The sequence below is a fragment of the Camellia sinensis genome, chromosome 10, assembly GCF_055761805.1.
Source record: "Camellia sinensis isolate YWXY chromosome 10, ASM5576180v1, whole genome shotgun sequence".
NCBI lineage: Eukaryota > Viridiplantae > Streptophyta > Magnoliopsida > Ericales > Theaceae > Camellia > Camellia sinensis.
The window spans coordinates 21,454,866-21,472,037 of NC_138970.1; the positions used below are offsets into that span (position 1 = coordinate 21,454,866).

Genomic DNA, 17,172 nt, shown 5'->3' on the forward strand with positions numbered 1-17,172 from the left:
CAACTAAAAAATATTACACCAAATAATCCAAATTATAAATAAATGTGAAACTTAAATGGTGCATCTATAATTTTGTCCATGTACGATTTACTCATCTTACATTTAAAAATAAACACACAACCTTAGTGATTTTTCTCCCAGCTATTTATTGGCTAAAAAACTCATTTTACTCAAAAAAAAAAAAAAAAAAAAAAAAACATAACTCATTTGAATTATATATTTCCCATTAAAAAACTCATCGTAGCCATTATAAAGGTAATTAGAAAATTAAAACCACCCCCCTTCCCAACAAAACAAAACAAAAACAATAAGCTTCAATTGGATTGTGTTGTTTGGGTTATGGGGATTTGTCACGTCTCAATGATTTGAATGGTTTGCTTTGTAAATTATAATATATAAATTATTCATAAAAAAATTAAATTGATCTGATAATTATAACTATATTAGTTTATGACAAAAATAAACGACAAATAATATTTAAAAACTTGATCATTTATTTTTTAAGAAACAAATATAATAAACTAATGTGCCTATGGTTATTGGATTGACTTTTTTTTTTTAATTTTATTTATGAATGATCTATATATTGTAGTCTAAAAAACAAACGGTTCAAATCATTTAAACAAAATCTTGATAGACTCCACGAACAAAAACAATACGATCGAATCCAGAAGCTAACCCCAAACTATAATATGTCAAAACATACTAATTATTTTAGTATTGATTTTTTTTATAGGCTTTAATTTTTAGCTAGTAAATTAACTTTTTAGTTAACTCTTAAAAAAAACTTTAAAAAGTCACAATATTTTCCACATTTTTAAGGCAAGATGCAGTTTATTCTTTGTGCTTTATTTTATGTATCTCTCATGTGATTTGAAAAAAATACAGTTAATTCTGCACTTTTGACATAATTATATTAATTTTTTACAAAATTTTAATTTACATAACACTTAAGTTATTTTTCATCAATAACTTTTTCATCATATAAAAAAAAAATGATAGTATAATTTCTTTCATACTAAAATATTTAATTACCATTATTTATTTCAGTGTCTAACTATTATTGATATTAATTTTAATAGTTTTAACCATACTAAAAAATAAATTAATATAATTATGTCAAAATATAAGATTAATTGTATTATCTCAAAAGGGCAAACCTCTTTCGAGTATAATTAGCCTCCGTTTGGGAAGTGGGTTAGTTTTTTAGCTTTTTGGCTTTTTTGACTATTTTAGCCTGGGCTAAAAAGCTTGGTTTGGGAACGACTTTTTGACTTTTTGGCTTTTTTGACTTTTTTTGTGAGAGAAGAGTGTAATGATTATGGGTTAGATGTGATGTTTTGTTTGTTGTGGCTAAAATACCCTATTTTGCCTTTTGTAACTATTTTAGCCCCAACCTTGCCAAACGGACCCTTAGTCTGCATCAACAATTAAGAGTTCATTGTTTGGCTTTTGATACTCTCCTTCTATTCGATTTTCTCAAAAGCTTTACTCTTCACTACCGGCGAATGATTATGCAGTGCATTTTTTTATCTGTAAGAGACGGAACAAAATCTCAAAGGTTTTTCTTTCTTCATTTCCTCCTTCAATTAATCATGTATTATTCTGTGTTCAATTTGCTATAATTTTACTTTCTTCCTTCAATTTTATTCCGTGTTCTAGTGTTGCTTACCAGAAGAAAAAAAAAAACTCTGTATCCCTTTTTGATTTTAGAGAGCTTGTTATTTCTCCACTTCAACTCTAGTAGAACTCTTGTTGAACAATTATCAGAACAATATTCTGTTGTGTGTTCTGTTTTCATTTTACAAAGCTCCCTTTCTTGGTTTCTATTTCTGTTATAGTACCAAAGCTCCCCTTTCTAGTCCCATTATATTACAATATAATTCTCCATATTCAACCCTGCTTGTCAATAAAATAAAAAATTTGTATTCCCTTTTCAAGTTTCATCCAAGTGTTTCTTTCTTGTCTTCATATCCTCTGCAAAATAGTATTACTCTCTGTGTTCTATTTTGATTTGCAAAGCTCAGTTTCCTCATTTCCATTTTGATTGTAGTACAAATCCCCTTTTTGTTGTGTTCTAGTCTTTTACATTTTAAGTTTCACTATCCTCAGAAGAAAAACGTAAGAGAAATGGTCGTGAACTTTGTTCTTCCTGTAGTAATGAAGATTGGAGAATATCTGGTTGCCCCAGCTGGCCGCCAGTTTGGTTATTTGATTTTCTATGAAAGAAACATTAAGAATCTGGAGAAGCAGGTCCAAAGCTAGAAGATAAAAATCTGATATACTAAGAGAAGTTGATGCAGCAAAAAGTCGAAGTGATAGTATTAAAACTACTGTTGAACGGTGGTTGACACAGGCGGACGAACTCAGCAATGATGCCAACAAATTCTTTGAAGATGAAGTCACACCGAACAAAGAGTGTCTGAATGGGTGGTGTCCAAATCTGAAGTCACGCTACTCACTGAGCAGGAAAGCTACAAAGAAAACTCAAGGCTTGGAAGAGCTATGTGTGAAAGGAAATTTCTCTGGAGTTTCCATCCCTGCAGTTGCATCTCATGTGGGGACAACATTCATATCCATGGGAGGATTTAAGGGGTTTGAATCTAGAAGGTCGATTATGAATGAAGTTATGGAGGCACTGACAGATGATAGTATCTATGTGATTGGGATATGTGGGATGGGAGGGGTTGGTAAGACAACTATGGTGAAAGAAGTTGCGAAGAAAGCAGAAGAAAAGAAAATGTTCGATATTATTGTGATGGTAGTAGTGTCCCAAAACCAAAACTTGATTACTATTCAAGACCAAATAGCCAAAATATTGGATTTACAAAATTTTGGGGGAAACAATTTACCTACTGGAGCAGGGAAGATACGATCAAAAATATTGAGCTTTGGAAGAGTCCTTGTAATATTGGATGATGTATGGAAGAGACTAGAATTGAATGACATTGGAATTCCATTTGGAGATAATCACAAGGGTTGCAAAATTGTGATGACTTCAAGAAGTGAAGATGTATGCAACGGAATGGACACACAGAAGAATTTTGAAGTTGGTGTCTTACATGAAGAAGAAGCATGGAATCTCTTCAAGGAGATGGCTGGAATTTCTGACGAAGGTACAAGTCACCCAACTAATTTACAGTTGACGCAGATCGCAGTTGCGGAGGAATGTGGAGGCTTGCCGATTGCTATTGTTACAGTTGGGAGGGCACTTAGATGCAAAAACAAGTATTCATGGGATTCTGCTCTTGAACAATTACGAAAGTCTATGGTCAAAAGCATCAGTGGAGTGGATGAAAAGGTGTTTAAATCTCTGGAGTTGAGTTATGATAAGCTTGAAAGTGATGAAGCCAAGAAATGCTTTCTACTCTGTTCTTTATATCCGGAGGATTTTGATATTCCAATTGAATATCTTGTTAGATATGCGATTGGGATAGAGTTGTTTCAGAGCATTGACAGTGTGCACCAAGCAAGAAACAGAGTATATTCCACAGTTGATAACTTAAAAAAATGCTATCTATTGATGGAAAGTGAAAATGAAGAGTGTATCAAAATGCATGATGTAGTACGTGACGTGGCTATATCAATTGCATCTAGGGAGGAGCATTCGTTTTTGGTGAGATGTGATGAAGTATTGACAGAATGGCCCCAGAAAAGCCGACTTCAAAAAAACACCGTAATTTCATTGAAAGTTAATGGTATGTACTGGCTTCCTAGTAATTTAGAATTTCCAAATCTCCAGCTTCTACAGCTGGATTGCAATGCTGGATTACCAACAATCTCATCATATGATCTCAACAAAGGGATGGAGAAGGTCAAAGTACAAGAGACCCCAGATAGTTTCTACAAAGGAATGAAAGAACTTAAAGTGCTAGCTTTATCCGATATGTACAGCTCATTGCCAACATCAATTCAATGCTTGACCAACCTTCGAACTTTGTCACTTTTTTGTTGCCGACTTATTGATGATGATATCTCTATAATCGGAGCATTAGAGAATTTGGAAATTTTGAGCTTTGCCGTCTCTTATATCAAGGAATTGCCAAAAGAAATAATAGGTCACCTTGCTCATTTGAAGGTACTTGATTTGTCGGGATGTGTAGTGGAACTGGTTTACCCAGGGGTTTTGTCAAGCTTATCAAAGCTAGAAGAGTTGTATGTTGGGTCTAGTTTTCATAGTTTTTGTGAAAAAAACAAAGAAGGTGCTAAAGCAATTATCGATGAGCTGGCGTCCTTGTCCAATTTAGTGGCTTTGGATATTGCTCTAATAGACATTGCCTTCTGGCCGAGAGGTTTGGTCGTTGAGAAGGTAAAAAAGTTTGATATAACTGTTGGCTCTAACTCATCATTTCTCCCTGCGTATCCGTTATCAAATCGGTTGCAGCTCGGAAATGAAATTGTGTGTGACATTATTGAATCGAGGCTTAATTTGCTGTTGAAGAGCACTGAAATTCTGACTGTACACCGAAGTATAATAGGTTTGAAAATTCTGTGTGATTTGGTCAACGAAGATGGTTTTGAATGCTTAATGGTGTTATTGCTAAATGACTTGTATGATTTGGAATACCTCATCAGTACAGCAGATGGGGTTCGACAGAGTGCTTTTCCTGTGTTAGAGTGTCTACATCTTCATGAGCTACATAATTTCAAAGGGATTACTAGTCATGAATGCCGACTGCCGAACAAGGCTTTCAGTGCATTGAAAGAGTTGACACTAAATAACCTGCATGAACTGACAAATTTGTGGAAAGGTCCCACCCAACTTTTATGGCTCGGCAACCTGAGGACTGTAGATGTGTTAAATTGTAAGAAACTGGAAAGTATATTCTCACTGTCCATAGCTAGAGATCTAGTGCAACTGCAAGTCCTTCAGATTCGTAAATGTTATGTGATGGAAGAAATTGTTTCGAGTGAAGGAGGAGAGCATGAAATGGCAGCAATATCAACAGGTAAAATCGAGTTTCCTAAACTGAAGGAATTGCGTCTTCAATTGCTGCCAAGTTTTACTGGTATCTGCAAAGCGATAAATAAAATTGAGCTGCCACAACTGAGTTCCTTGTCACTGTCAAATATACCAAAGCTGAAGCGTCTCTGGGCTGCTTCAGATTCAGAGAGTAATTGTGATCCCATCATTCAACCCCTCTTCAACAAGGTATGGTTCTCTTATTTAAGAGCTTAATTAATTGCTAATTTGTGAACTACTTTTCATTTTATTTTGAAGAAATATCATTTTCCCCCCAAACTTTCACCCATTTTTCAATTTGACCCTTAAAGTTCAATTAATATCAATTTTACACCAAAACTTTCAAAATTTTGATCAATTTGGCCCCCGCCGTCACATTCCGTCTACAATTGGATGAAATGTGCTAACATGGCATCAAAGTTCATTAGAAATTTCATTTTACCCCCCAAACTATATCTTAAAAATCAATTTACCCCCTAAACTATATCTTAAAAATCAATTTACTCCACACGTCACATTCTGTCGAATTGTAGTTAGAATGTGATGGCAGTGGCCAAATTGATCAAAATTTTGAAATTTTAGGTGTAAAATTGATATTAATCAAAATCTGGTGGTCAAATTGAAAAATATGTAAAAGTTTGGGAGGCGAAATAATATTCTCTTTTATTTACTATTATATCTCTATTACTGGTTTAATTTTTTTTCATAATTGCATAATAAGATCGTGTGAGTTACTTTTACGTCATGTTCAGTGTTTACATACATATTTGTGTTTATATATCTTTCATCATACCAAATAAAAATAAGTAGAAAAAATTGGTGAAAAACCCATTTTAACAATTGTCTAAGGTATTAGATCCAAGGGATATTTTTTGTTGATGAGAGGTCCATGTTTTGTAAATAGTTTGGTGAGAAGTTTTAGAGAACATTTTGTTTCCAATTTTACCTCTTGACCTTTTTTTTTATCTGTTTGACTTTTTGTTCATTATCTGTTCAAATTTATATTTATTTGTTCAAAATTTTTTTTATCTGTTTAAATTATTTTCTATCTATTCAAATTTTTTGTCTATCTATTAAATTTTTTTAACTTATCTATTGAATTTTTATAATTCATTTTTCCTATATGTTCAAATTCGCACTATTTTCAAACTGTCTCTCTCTACCTTTCTTTCCTTCTCTATCTATTTCTCTCTTTTCTCTTTTCTTTTTTTTCTCTCAATCTGTTGAATTTTTTTTGAATCTATCTGTTAAAATTTTAATCTATATGTTATATTTACTAAGCTTATTTTAAATCTATTTGTTCAAATTTTGATCCTATCTGTTCAATTTTGTGATTTTATATGTTTAAATTTTGATCCTATATTTTGATCTACTCAAATTGTGGTTGTGTGTGTATTTATCTTATATTTGAATAGATAATCTATCATTTTCTATCCAAAACACAACAGATAAACACACACACACACACACACACACACACACACACACAGATAAACAACAACAACAATGATTACAATAATCAACAACAAAAAAAATTACAAAAAAAAAAAAAAAACACACACACAACATTGATATGTCCATTCAGCTTCAAATCAAAGACCTTTCCACTAACCACATTCTTCACCTTACCGAGTGGTTGTTGACGATGAAATCGACAATGCAGTCGGTAAGCCTTTTTTCTACCTGTTATGTGTCTAAGCTGAAGATGATGACGAATAAGTGGGTTACGACAGCGCTAATTGACGACTCGGTGGTGGTAAAGCTGGTGTTTCGTCTGAAGCACTCATTGGAGTCGTTGGAGATGCTACGGTGGTGCCAATGCCAGCCGCGGTTGAAGCTAGCCCTAGCCTCTGCGAAGAAGGAGGACGAGTCAACAAGGTGTAGCCCTACCATGTCTCTATCTTAGAGTTGCGGGAGTGACGATTGCGATGAGTCCAGCTGCCCTTTCGATCCTTCCTCTAGTGACAGATCCAAGGTTTATATCCCCTTCTCTCTCGACTTCCTCTTTTCCTTACTGGCTACCTAATCTCTATTGTACTTATTTCTTCGATTGACTGAAACACCCATGGCCAACGCAGTCGGTACTCTTACCGTTGATACTCTGATGTCCAGAGAAGGCCAAAGCTCGCCGTTGTTCGTTGGCGTGATCTTAGATCTTAGATCTGGAGACTCGGATCTGAATCTCAGTCTATTCCTTGGCCTCTTTACCAGTATCATCAGCCTACGGCTTCATCGTGTCCCAGATCGGCTTCACTACACTCTGCCCGCGCCGGTCATCAATGATGCTCATGAGAGAGAGAGAGAATAGAGAGAAATACAGTTGAGAGAGAGAATAGACACATCAAATATATATATAGAGAGAAACATGTTTGATGATAAAATAGAAAGACGTGTGATTTTAAATATATGGGAGTAGTTCAGTCATTATATAGAAGTATGTCCTTATGGACATAATAATTTTGGGCTTGAACCTTTGGACAAAAGAAATTTGGAATTGGACTGTTGGACAGAGCGTCCAAATAAATAATAAGGAATGGATCTCTCTAGCAATTCGGCCCACTGTGAGCCTACCTCGGTCCCATATTAACAATCTGAATAGTCCATTTTGTTAGACCGTTGAGTAGATTATTCATTGTAAAAATTAGATTGATCGGACACTACAAGTCACTAAATCATATCACATTTGAATAAAAAATAATTAACAACTAGTAGAATTTTCAAAGTAGTCAATCAAATTTTTTTAAACAAATGAGATCCGATCAACTTTATTTTTGACATAGATCTTCTTGGAAGGTAGGGGTGTAAATCTGGCCCGGTCCATTTGGGCCTTGTGGGCTCTTGCCAAAATTCAGGCCGGGCAACCTACGGGCCAAAAAATTAAGCCCCGACTCAGGTCCAAGCCCAGGGGTATTTGGGCCTTGGGCAGGCCGGCCCAATGGGCTTGGCCTTGGGTGGGACTAACCAGTTTTGTTTTTGTTTTTTAAAATTTTTTCTATCAAAATTTTATTATTTTCTATTAAAAAATACACTAGGCCTCGGGCTGGTCGGGCTTTGGGTTGGGTCCTAAGTGGGCCTTAAGTGGGCCAAGCAGGCCGGGCTAGGCTTTAAAACGATGGCCTTGACCCAGGGGCTCGGGCCTGGGCCTAAGCTGCCTGCTTGGGCCTATCGCGAGCTGCGGGCCATTTTTACACTCCTATTAGAGGGTCATACAAAATGAACAGTTTGGAGCACTACAACAATTTTTAGAGGCAAAAATTAAGGAATTAAATATCTTAGTTGCAAAAATAAAAATCATTATTATATTTTTAGCGATGAAACTGACATTTAATAATCAATTACTATCATTTTGGAACAAAATTTTTGTGTCAAATAAGTAAACCTTTTTTTAAATCAAATTGTTTTGTTTCTAGAAGGACATTTACTAGTGACATTTTAAAATTGTCACTAATAATCATTTTTTTACTTTTTCGAACCACCTTTTCCGAACGATTGAAATTTGCATCCTAATATTTGTTTGGGATAAAAAACACTTTTAGTCCCTAAAGTATGCATTTTTTTTTTATCCTTTTTATTTTAGTCCTTTAAATTTTAATTTTATCATTTTAGTTTTCAAAGTTATCAATTTGAGTCAATTTAGTCCTAAATTTAACGTTCATCTACATTGATGACAAGAATATGAATAAAAAAATAATTTTGGTCCCTAAAGTATGCGTTTGTTTTTGTCATTTTAATCTCTCAATTTCTAAATTTTGTTATTTTGGTCCTCAAAGTTGTTAATTTGAGTTAATTTGGTCCTAACTCAAATTGATAAATTTCAGGACAAATGACAATTTAAATTTGAGGGATTAAAATGACAAAAAAAGCATAGTTTAGGGACCAAAACTATCTTTTATTCAAGAATAAAATATATTTCTAGTCATTAATGTAAACGGACATTAGAGATAGGAATAAATTAACTCAAATTGACAATTTTGAAGATCAAAACGATAAAATTAAAATTTTAGAGACTAAAATGACAAAGAACGCATATTTTGAGGACTAAAATTATCTTTTATCCTATTTTTTGTAATAATATTTTTGCTTGAGGACAAAAATATTTGTTAAATTTTTTATATGTTGTAAAAGATCATTGAGATCATTGACGTGGGACCCATAGAGCACAACAATGACAAAATTTTAGATCGAAGGATAATTATGTTATAAAAAATATTTATATTATCAAACAGATCATTAGTACATAATAGCTAGAAAGTCAACTCTATAATATGGGAGAAATAAACCAATCACCACAAAAGGAATCAAACTTTTTTTCATAAAAGTTGACCTTGAGATCTCACATCATAAAAAATGCTGCACAATCACTAGGTCACCCATCAATTTAAAAATTATACATTTAACTTAATCCTTCATTCATTTTGTACCGATCATAAATGAATAGAGATTTAATTTTTTCTTTTTGGGGAAAATTTTGAATTTCTTAACTTTACTAAAACTTATTAAAATGAGATTTGATTAAACATTATGAATTTAGTGTAAATTTGAGTTTTAATTTATTTTGTTCTAATAATAGCTTGATACATTAAACTTTATAAAATAAGAAGTCTAACTGGGTTATGTATGCTACATTTTAGCATTTATGCATTTTTTTAGTAATATCTAGTCAATGTGATTATATAAGAAAAGATTTAGGGCAAAGTACGTTAATAGTGTTTGTATTTTGGTCTTTGTATCATTTTGGTATTTATAATATCATTTGGCTCAATTCAAGGCCGACCCTAAGCTGAGCCCTAAATTTGGATAAAATTTAGGACCCTCCATTAGAAATAGGCATAGTGTCATTTTATTTTAAATTTATGTCAGAATTACTTTAATACTAATAATTCAATTCATTTATTTTTTCTGTTAAAACATTGCTATTCAAGTCTAAAAATTAAATCCAATTTTCAAGTCCAATCATGTGGCAATCAATTAGGACATCTAAGGTAACGCTTTCTCTGTTGATAATTAAATATTCTTTTATTATCAACCAATCATCTTCTTGACATATCACCGGGTCTATAAAGTGGATCTAAAAAGTAGACTTGTATATTATTTTTCTTTTTCTAATCATCAACCAATCATATCACTTACATATTATTGGATTTAGAAAGTAGACTTGTATCTCATTTTCTTATGGAAAATTCTGTTATATATATGCCCAGTAACAACGTTTGTGGTTAGGTATGACTCATTAGTTATGAGTTGGTTATACTGGTGTTAGTAATGACTCATCGTGATATTGATTATGATATTATTTTAGTTATTTTTTTAAATATATTTGGTTATAATTAATTTTTTTTCCTTTTTTATAGTTATGACTAAAAACGATTCAGTTATAATATTTGTGATAATCAACTCTACAAATGTCATAAGTTGCATATTTTACACATTTTTGAAAGTGTGTACCATAGCATGAATTTATAAGAAAAATATCAGTCAATATATATGACAAATATCCATCTAAACAGTTCTGAAGATTAATCTAACGACCATAAAGATTTGCTAAACAAAAGTTAATATATATCTGCACTTCATGTCACGCCCCGAAATAAACCCCATATGTATAATACATCAAGCCACATTCATCAATTAAATATAACCATTCTCCAACCTTTACATCATAAATTTCCAAGGTTTTATACAAAAGTTTCACATGCGGATATACATTCAATGATAAGAAGAACACATGAATCTATAGCATGTGAAGCATCTAATCTCAACAATTAAAATGCCCTTAAGGGCTTACATCTTCCAAGGCAATAGTCCGGTTATACAAAATGGTCTCTCGGACCCACACACGTTTAGCCCTTGGCTTACAAAGAATTTCACAACAAAAATAAGAGCAATCTACTCTTCACCAAAACATATCCACGCCCTTAGTTTGACGGGATCACCACATCTTTACCTGCACCAAAGTCCCATAGGGGTGAGCATAAAGCCCAGTAGAGAATTCTTACAAAATATATACAGTTATGCAAACTCTCAATGAAAAATGCAAATGTCAATGCCATTTTAAAGAAATCCCATTTTATGCTCTTCTTGAAGATCACCATTTTTCAATAAAAGTTTACAATCTCAACAATTTCTGAAAATTTCCAATTTTAATCAATAGGGGCACTAAATACGACTCATGTAATCCCTAGGTTGGTGTCTGCAAGTAGGCTCAACAAGTAACCACCAATACCCCACTTTACCGGTTGGTAACCGGAAGGGAAGTGGTACCTCCTCCGTGCGTGTTTTTGGTCTTTCACCCCGGACACTCAGGCTAACTTAACAATTCATCTACACCTTCTATCAGGACTTACCTACGTATTTACCCCTTAAGCATTTCCATAGTTCTCGTTACAATATAATCTTTTCTCAACGTAAACATTTTTCAACTCAATTCAAGAGGTGCAAATAATGATAATAAATTAAATGGGAATATGATACAACAATTAATATCTCAAACATTCCTCCATTCATCCTTCCTCCAATGCCATCTCACAAAAAAAACCACGAGCTCAACCGATATATCAACACATAGCAATAATCTCTCATTATGCACATTTCTTAACATTCTTGTCATTCCAAGATTTTATGTACATTTTCAAGCATCAATTTTCCAAGATTTCAATTCTCATAATCCATGGTTCTCAACAATTATCATCTCACAATTATACACATTCATGCATTTTTCAATAGATTAAAAAAATATATATATAATAAAGTCTCCATTTTTTTTTTCTATATGCGAAGAAGTTACCAATTGCAAGCCACATCATGAAATCAATACTCATTCACCCTTTTAGCACAAGGAGAGAAAAAACTCCATAGGCCCCTCTACATTTTCAAAATCCCCAATTTCTAGGGTTTTCATCAAAAGCCCAACACTTTCCATCTCATGGTGAAACCCACCCCAAAATCACATTTCTTAAGTCAAATGAAGAGGAAATCCTCTAGGGTTAACAAAAGGGTTGAGATTTAAACCCACTTTTTAAAAACTTTTTACATTTTAAATCTCAAAAAAAGATCATCATAAAAGTTTCAAGAAAACATTTAAAATCAACATCAATATGGCAAAACATGTATATATAACTCAAGAAATCCCTACCTCAAGGATTGATGAAGAAAAGAGAGGAAACCCTAGAAATCAAAATGCTCCAAATTCAATCTCCACTGTATAAAGTGAGGCTCTTGAGTTGCTCTCCAAGATTTGTGAAAGGGGATAGATAAAAGCCTCATGGATTGTAGGAAATCAAAGTTTTTAAGTGTTTGGTGAAGGTTTTTAGAGAGAAGGAAGAGCAAAAATGGCTTTTAGAGTGAGAGAGAAGGGTTGTAAAATGATATAATTTCAGCCAAAATGAGAAATAAAAATAGAGTTTTCGGACTGCCAACGTCCCGCATGTGCGACACGTGTTGTAACGCCCTGAAATAATTCAACATGAACTACCCACACTACTTAACATTCGCTAAACCAGGACAATAATCCTTCCATCTATACATCGTTAATAAAAGAGTTTATACAAAAGTTTTACATGCGGGTATACATTCAATGATAAGGGTACACATGAATCTATAGCATGTGAAGCATCTAGTCTCAAAACAATAAAATGTCCTTAAGGGCTTACATCTTCCAAGGCAATAGCCCGGTTACACAAAATGGTCTCTCGAACCCATACACGTTTAGCCCTTGGTTTACAAAAATTTACAACAAAAATAAGAGAGCTATTTACTCTTCACAAAATATCCACGCCTCAATTTGGCGGGATCACCACATCTTTACCTGCACCAAATCCCATAGGGGTGAGCATAAAGCCCAGTAGAGAATTCTATCAAAGTATATACAGTTATGCCAAATCTCAATAAAATATAAATGTTCATGCTATACTATGCTCTCTTAAAGAAAATTCCATTTCATGCTCTTCTTAAAATTTCCATTTCAATAAAAGTTGGCAATCTCATCACATTTCAAAAACTTCTAATTTTAATCAATAGGCACGGTAAATACGACACTGGTAATCCCTAAGCTGGTGTCTGCAAGTAGACTCTACAAGTACTACCAAACTGTCATTTTTACCGGTATTAACCGGAAGGCTCGACACCTATCCGCGCGGTTTTTTGGTCTTTCACCATGGATACTTAGGCTAACTTATCAAAGTCATCTACACCCCCTAACTGGACTTACCAACGTATTTACCCCTTTCACATTTCCATTAGTTCTCATTACAATATAATCCTTCTCAAGTAAACATGATGAGAATGCAGTAATGGTAGTAATTCATTTCATGCACATTGATGATAACATATCAAATGAGAATATGATGTAATGGTCAATATCTCATAACATCTCTTCATTTTCAAATGTCTCCACGATAATGCCAACAATCACAATTCCCATTTCCTTTCTTCATTGTTCTTTCACAAGAAGACCATGTGTCATCAATACATAGTTATAATTTTACATTCACAAGTCTCAACAATCTAGTCTCTTTAAGACCACAAGTAGTATTTTTCCAAAACATTAATTCCCATGTTTATAATTTTCACAACCATATATCATTATGTCTTTAACCATAGTTTCTAAAAGAAATTCTCCATTTCCATATGTCAAAAGCTTTCCATCTTTGCAACCACATTATGGAATCTACACACACTCATCTTTTTATCAAAAGAGAAGAAAGAATTCCATGGACATCTTTATGTTTTCCAAAAATCCCCAAATTCTAGGGTTTTCATTAAAAACAAACCTTCCTCATTTTCCAAGAAAAACTCCATCAAACTATTTTTCATGAGAATAATAGAGGGAAACCCTCAAGAAATAGTAAAAAGATTGAAATACAAACCCACATTCAAAACTCTCTACATTTTGAATCAACATCTAGAATTAACACAAAAACTTCTAGAACACTTTTAAATTAACATCAATCTAGCAAAACTTGTATATATAACTCAAGAAATCCCTACCTCAAAGTGTTGATGATGAGGGGAAGATGAAACCCTAGCTTCAAGGACGAGAGAGAGCTTTGATTTCTACCACACCAAGAGAAGCTCTGGTTTTTTATCCCTAAAGCTTGAGAGAGGGAGATGATGATGATCCAATGGATGGCTAAATCAAAGAGTTTTGGGGTTGGAGGTGGTTTTCTAGAGAGAAGGAGGAGGAAAATAGGGTTTAGAGAGAGAGAGAGAGAAGCCTCAAAATGGGATACATTTCGGCCAAAATGAGAAATTAAAACAGAGATTTGGACTACCTAGAGTGCCGCACATGCGGTGCCCACCCCGCACGTGCGGAGCACCCTTCCTGCATGTGCGGCCCTCACCCTTGCACGTGCGGCGGTCCTGCCATACCTCAGCCCGCACCTGCCTTTTAGGTAGTGCGCAACCCTCAGACCCTCACCTCTCACTACACGTGCAGCCTCACTCCCCGCACTTGCGGCATAGGGCCCCGCAAGTGCGGCCCTCGCCTAGCTGCCCAGAAATTCTCCGCTTCACTTTCGGGCACCCTGGACTTGACCCCACACTTCTCGGAACTCGTGAAATTCGTCAGCGAACATCACAAGAACAAGAGTTTTGTTTGAAAACTATTTTCTGGACCTCCAAACCCAACGAAAACTAAAGGAGGATGGAGTGAAGAAAAGAAAACAAAGTAGACCCGGTTGTCACACGTGTCCCCACACATGCCTTTTAGGCAGTGTGCAACTCTCCCAACTCCTCCTCTCCCACATGTGCCACCCTCCTCCCCCGCACGTGCAGCCCCATCCTGTATGTGCAGCCCTGGGCTCCCGCACGTGCGGCCCTGGCCCAGCAGCTCAGAAATCTGCTCGTTCACTCCGGACTCGGCCATGCACCCTTCAGAATAAGTGGAATTCAACCTCGAAGGAAAACCAGAACAAGAACTTAAATTTTGAGGACTACTTCCGGACGTTTCAAACCTAACGAGAGCAAAAAGAGAACGGAGTGAAAAGGAAAGAAAAAGAAAGAAAATAAAGATCCGGTCGTCACACTTCATAAAAGAAAGACTTGAACTATCTGTTCGATCGAACTTCAGGGATTATAAGAAAATATATAGGGCTTATTACTGTACAAATTTAATATGGGATTTTCTATTAAAAATTCCTATTTATGAAGTCAGAATTTGATAAAGATTTTTAATATGTTGAAGGTTCTTAAAATTATTATTACAAATTAAGGCTAATCCATGTAGATTTGAAAAACATCATAAAAAAAAAAAAAAAATCTATAAGTTAATGCACTTTTAATTTTTAAGATAAAATCACACTGTGTGCCCCTAAAGTATTGCTAGTTCTTTTTTTGTTTGTAAACTTTATTTCCAGTTTAGTTCTTACACTATTGAATTTTTGTTAGTGTGGTCACTTTGGAAGATGTTTCTTTGGAAGATTCTACTTTCACTACAAAACAATTCAAAATGAAAAATTATTGATAATGATAATGTATGTTACATAATTTTGAAATTATTAAAAAAAATTTAAATTAATATAATACATCTTCAAAATTAACATAAATTAGAGGAGATGTGTGAAATGAGTTTATAGTTAAATTTTATATATAGATATAGAAATAAATAAAATAACCAAACCAAACCAAACCTTTAGTCCCATCAAATGGAGTTGGCTACATAAATCATTTTTTTCCACTTGAGTCTATCAATGGCCATTTGGTTAGTCAAATCAAGGAGATTCGTATTTTTATTTACTACACTAGTCTACGTCAATCTAAGTCTACACCTTTGCCTTAACACTGTATGTATCACATCTTTTTACCACTGTCTCTATTGGTCTCCATTATATATACCCAAACCATTTCAATCTATTCTCTCTCAGTTTCTCTTCTATCGGTGCTACTTCTACCCATTCACAAATATGCTCATTCCTAACTTTGTCTTTTCTAGTCTTGCCACGCATCCACCTTAACATCCTCATCTTAACAACATTCATCTTATCTACATATTGTTTTTTAATTGCCCAACATTCTGTCCCATATAACTTCGCTAGTCTAATAGTCGTTCTATAGGATTTTATTTTTGTCTAGTGGGTACTCGTTTATCGCATAGTATCCCAGACGCATTCTTCCATTTAAGCCACCCCATCTTAATTCTATAGATCACATCCGCTCCAATCTCCCTAGCCGTTGTGATAATCGATTCTAAATAACGAAAATGTTCATTCTTAGTTAGTTCTTGGGTCACAATCTTCACTCCTCCTCTGCTTCCATTGTTACTATTACTAAAATTATACTATATACTTTGTCTTAGTTCTGTTTATCTTAAATCTTGTAGATTCAAACGTTTTTCTCCAAATCTCCAACTTAGTATTAACTCCTTCTCTAGTCTCATCCACTAACACAATATCATCAGTGAAAAACATGCACTATGGCATATCATCCTGAATATTTCTCGACAATTTATCCATAACTAAAGCAAAAAGATAAGAACTTAAGGTTAATTCTTGGTGTAACCCCACACTAATCGGAAATTCACTTGTCTCTCCAGCAAATGATCTAATAGTGGTCACCACATCTTTATACATGTCCCTAATCACACCAATGTGATCTTTTGTCACCATTTTCTTCTTTAGCACCCACTAGATTATATCCCGAGGCACTCTATCATATATTTTCTCAAGATCGATAAAAACCATATGAATGTCTTTATTCCTTTTCTATCTACATTTTTATTACTCTCTTCAAAAGATAGATCGCTTCCATTGTTGACCTACCAAGCATAAATCCAAATTAATTCTCTAACACCTTTGTTTTATCTCGCAATCGATGTTTTATCACTCTCTCCTACACTTTCATTATATGAAACATCAACTTGATTCCCCTACAGTTGTTGCAATTCTGGACATTTCATTTATTATTATAGATTGGCATTAAAATACTCTTCTTCCACTCCTCTGGCATTTTCCTATTTAACAAAATCTTAATAAATAACATAGTCAACCAAGCAACCCCCTTCTTACTTAAACATTTCCAAGCTTCAATAGAGATATCATCGAGTCTTAAAGCCTTATTCAATTTTATCTTCTTAAGCGCAATCTCCACTTCAAAGTTCCTAATCCTATGACAAAACCTATAGTCTTAGTTTTCTTTATTACTGGCTACTTCCTTCCCTTTTGACCTTCCTCCATGTTCTTGATTTAACAACTTCTCAAAATAGTTCGTCCACTTCT

General features: G+C 34.1%; 1 protein-coding gene and 1 long non-coding RNA gene across 7 annotated transcripts in view; both read left to right on the forward strand.

The window, feature by feature from the left end:
- The first annotated feature begins 1,390 nt into the window (after window positions 1-1,390).
- LOC114298178 (disease resistance protein At4g27190) overlaps window positions 1,391-17,172 on the forward strand; it is a 41,663-nt gene continuing 25,881 nt past the window's right edge. For 2 of the 6 annotated variants that reach the window (XM_082891023.1, XM_082891026.1), the window contains exons 1-2: window positions 1,391-1,561; window positions 2,159-5,152. In XM_082891023.1, coding sequence (XP_082747149.1) covers window positions 2,579-5,152 — 2,574 coding nt within the window. In that variant the 5' untranslated portion in view covers window positions 1,391-1,561; window positions 2,159-2,578. Of the gene's footprint in view, window positions 5,153-17,172 lie in introns of all 6 variants that reach the window. The other 4 variants (XM_082891022.1, XM_082891025.1, XR_014341787.1 and 1 more) reach the window with 2 other exon arrangements.
- On the forward strand, window positions 5,919-7,493 carry LOC145801009 (uncharacterized). The gene is made up of 2 exons (XR_014341789.1): window positions 5,919-6,938; window positions 7,042-7,493. It is a non-coding gene; the product is annotated as an uncharacterized LOC145801009 (long non-coding RNA).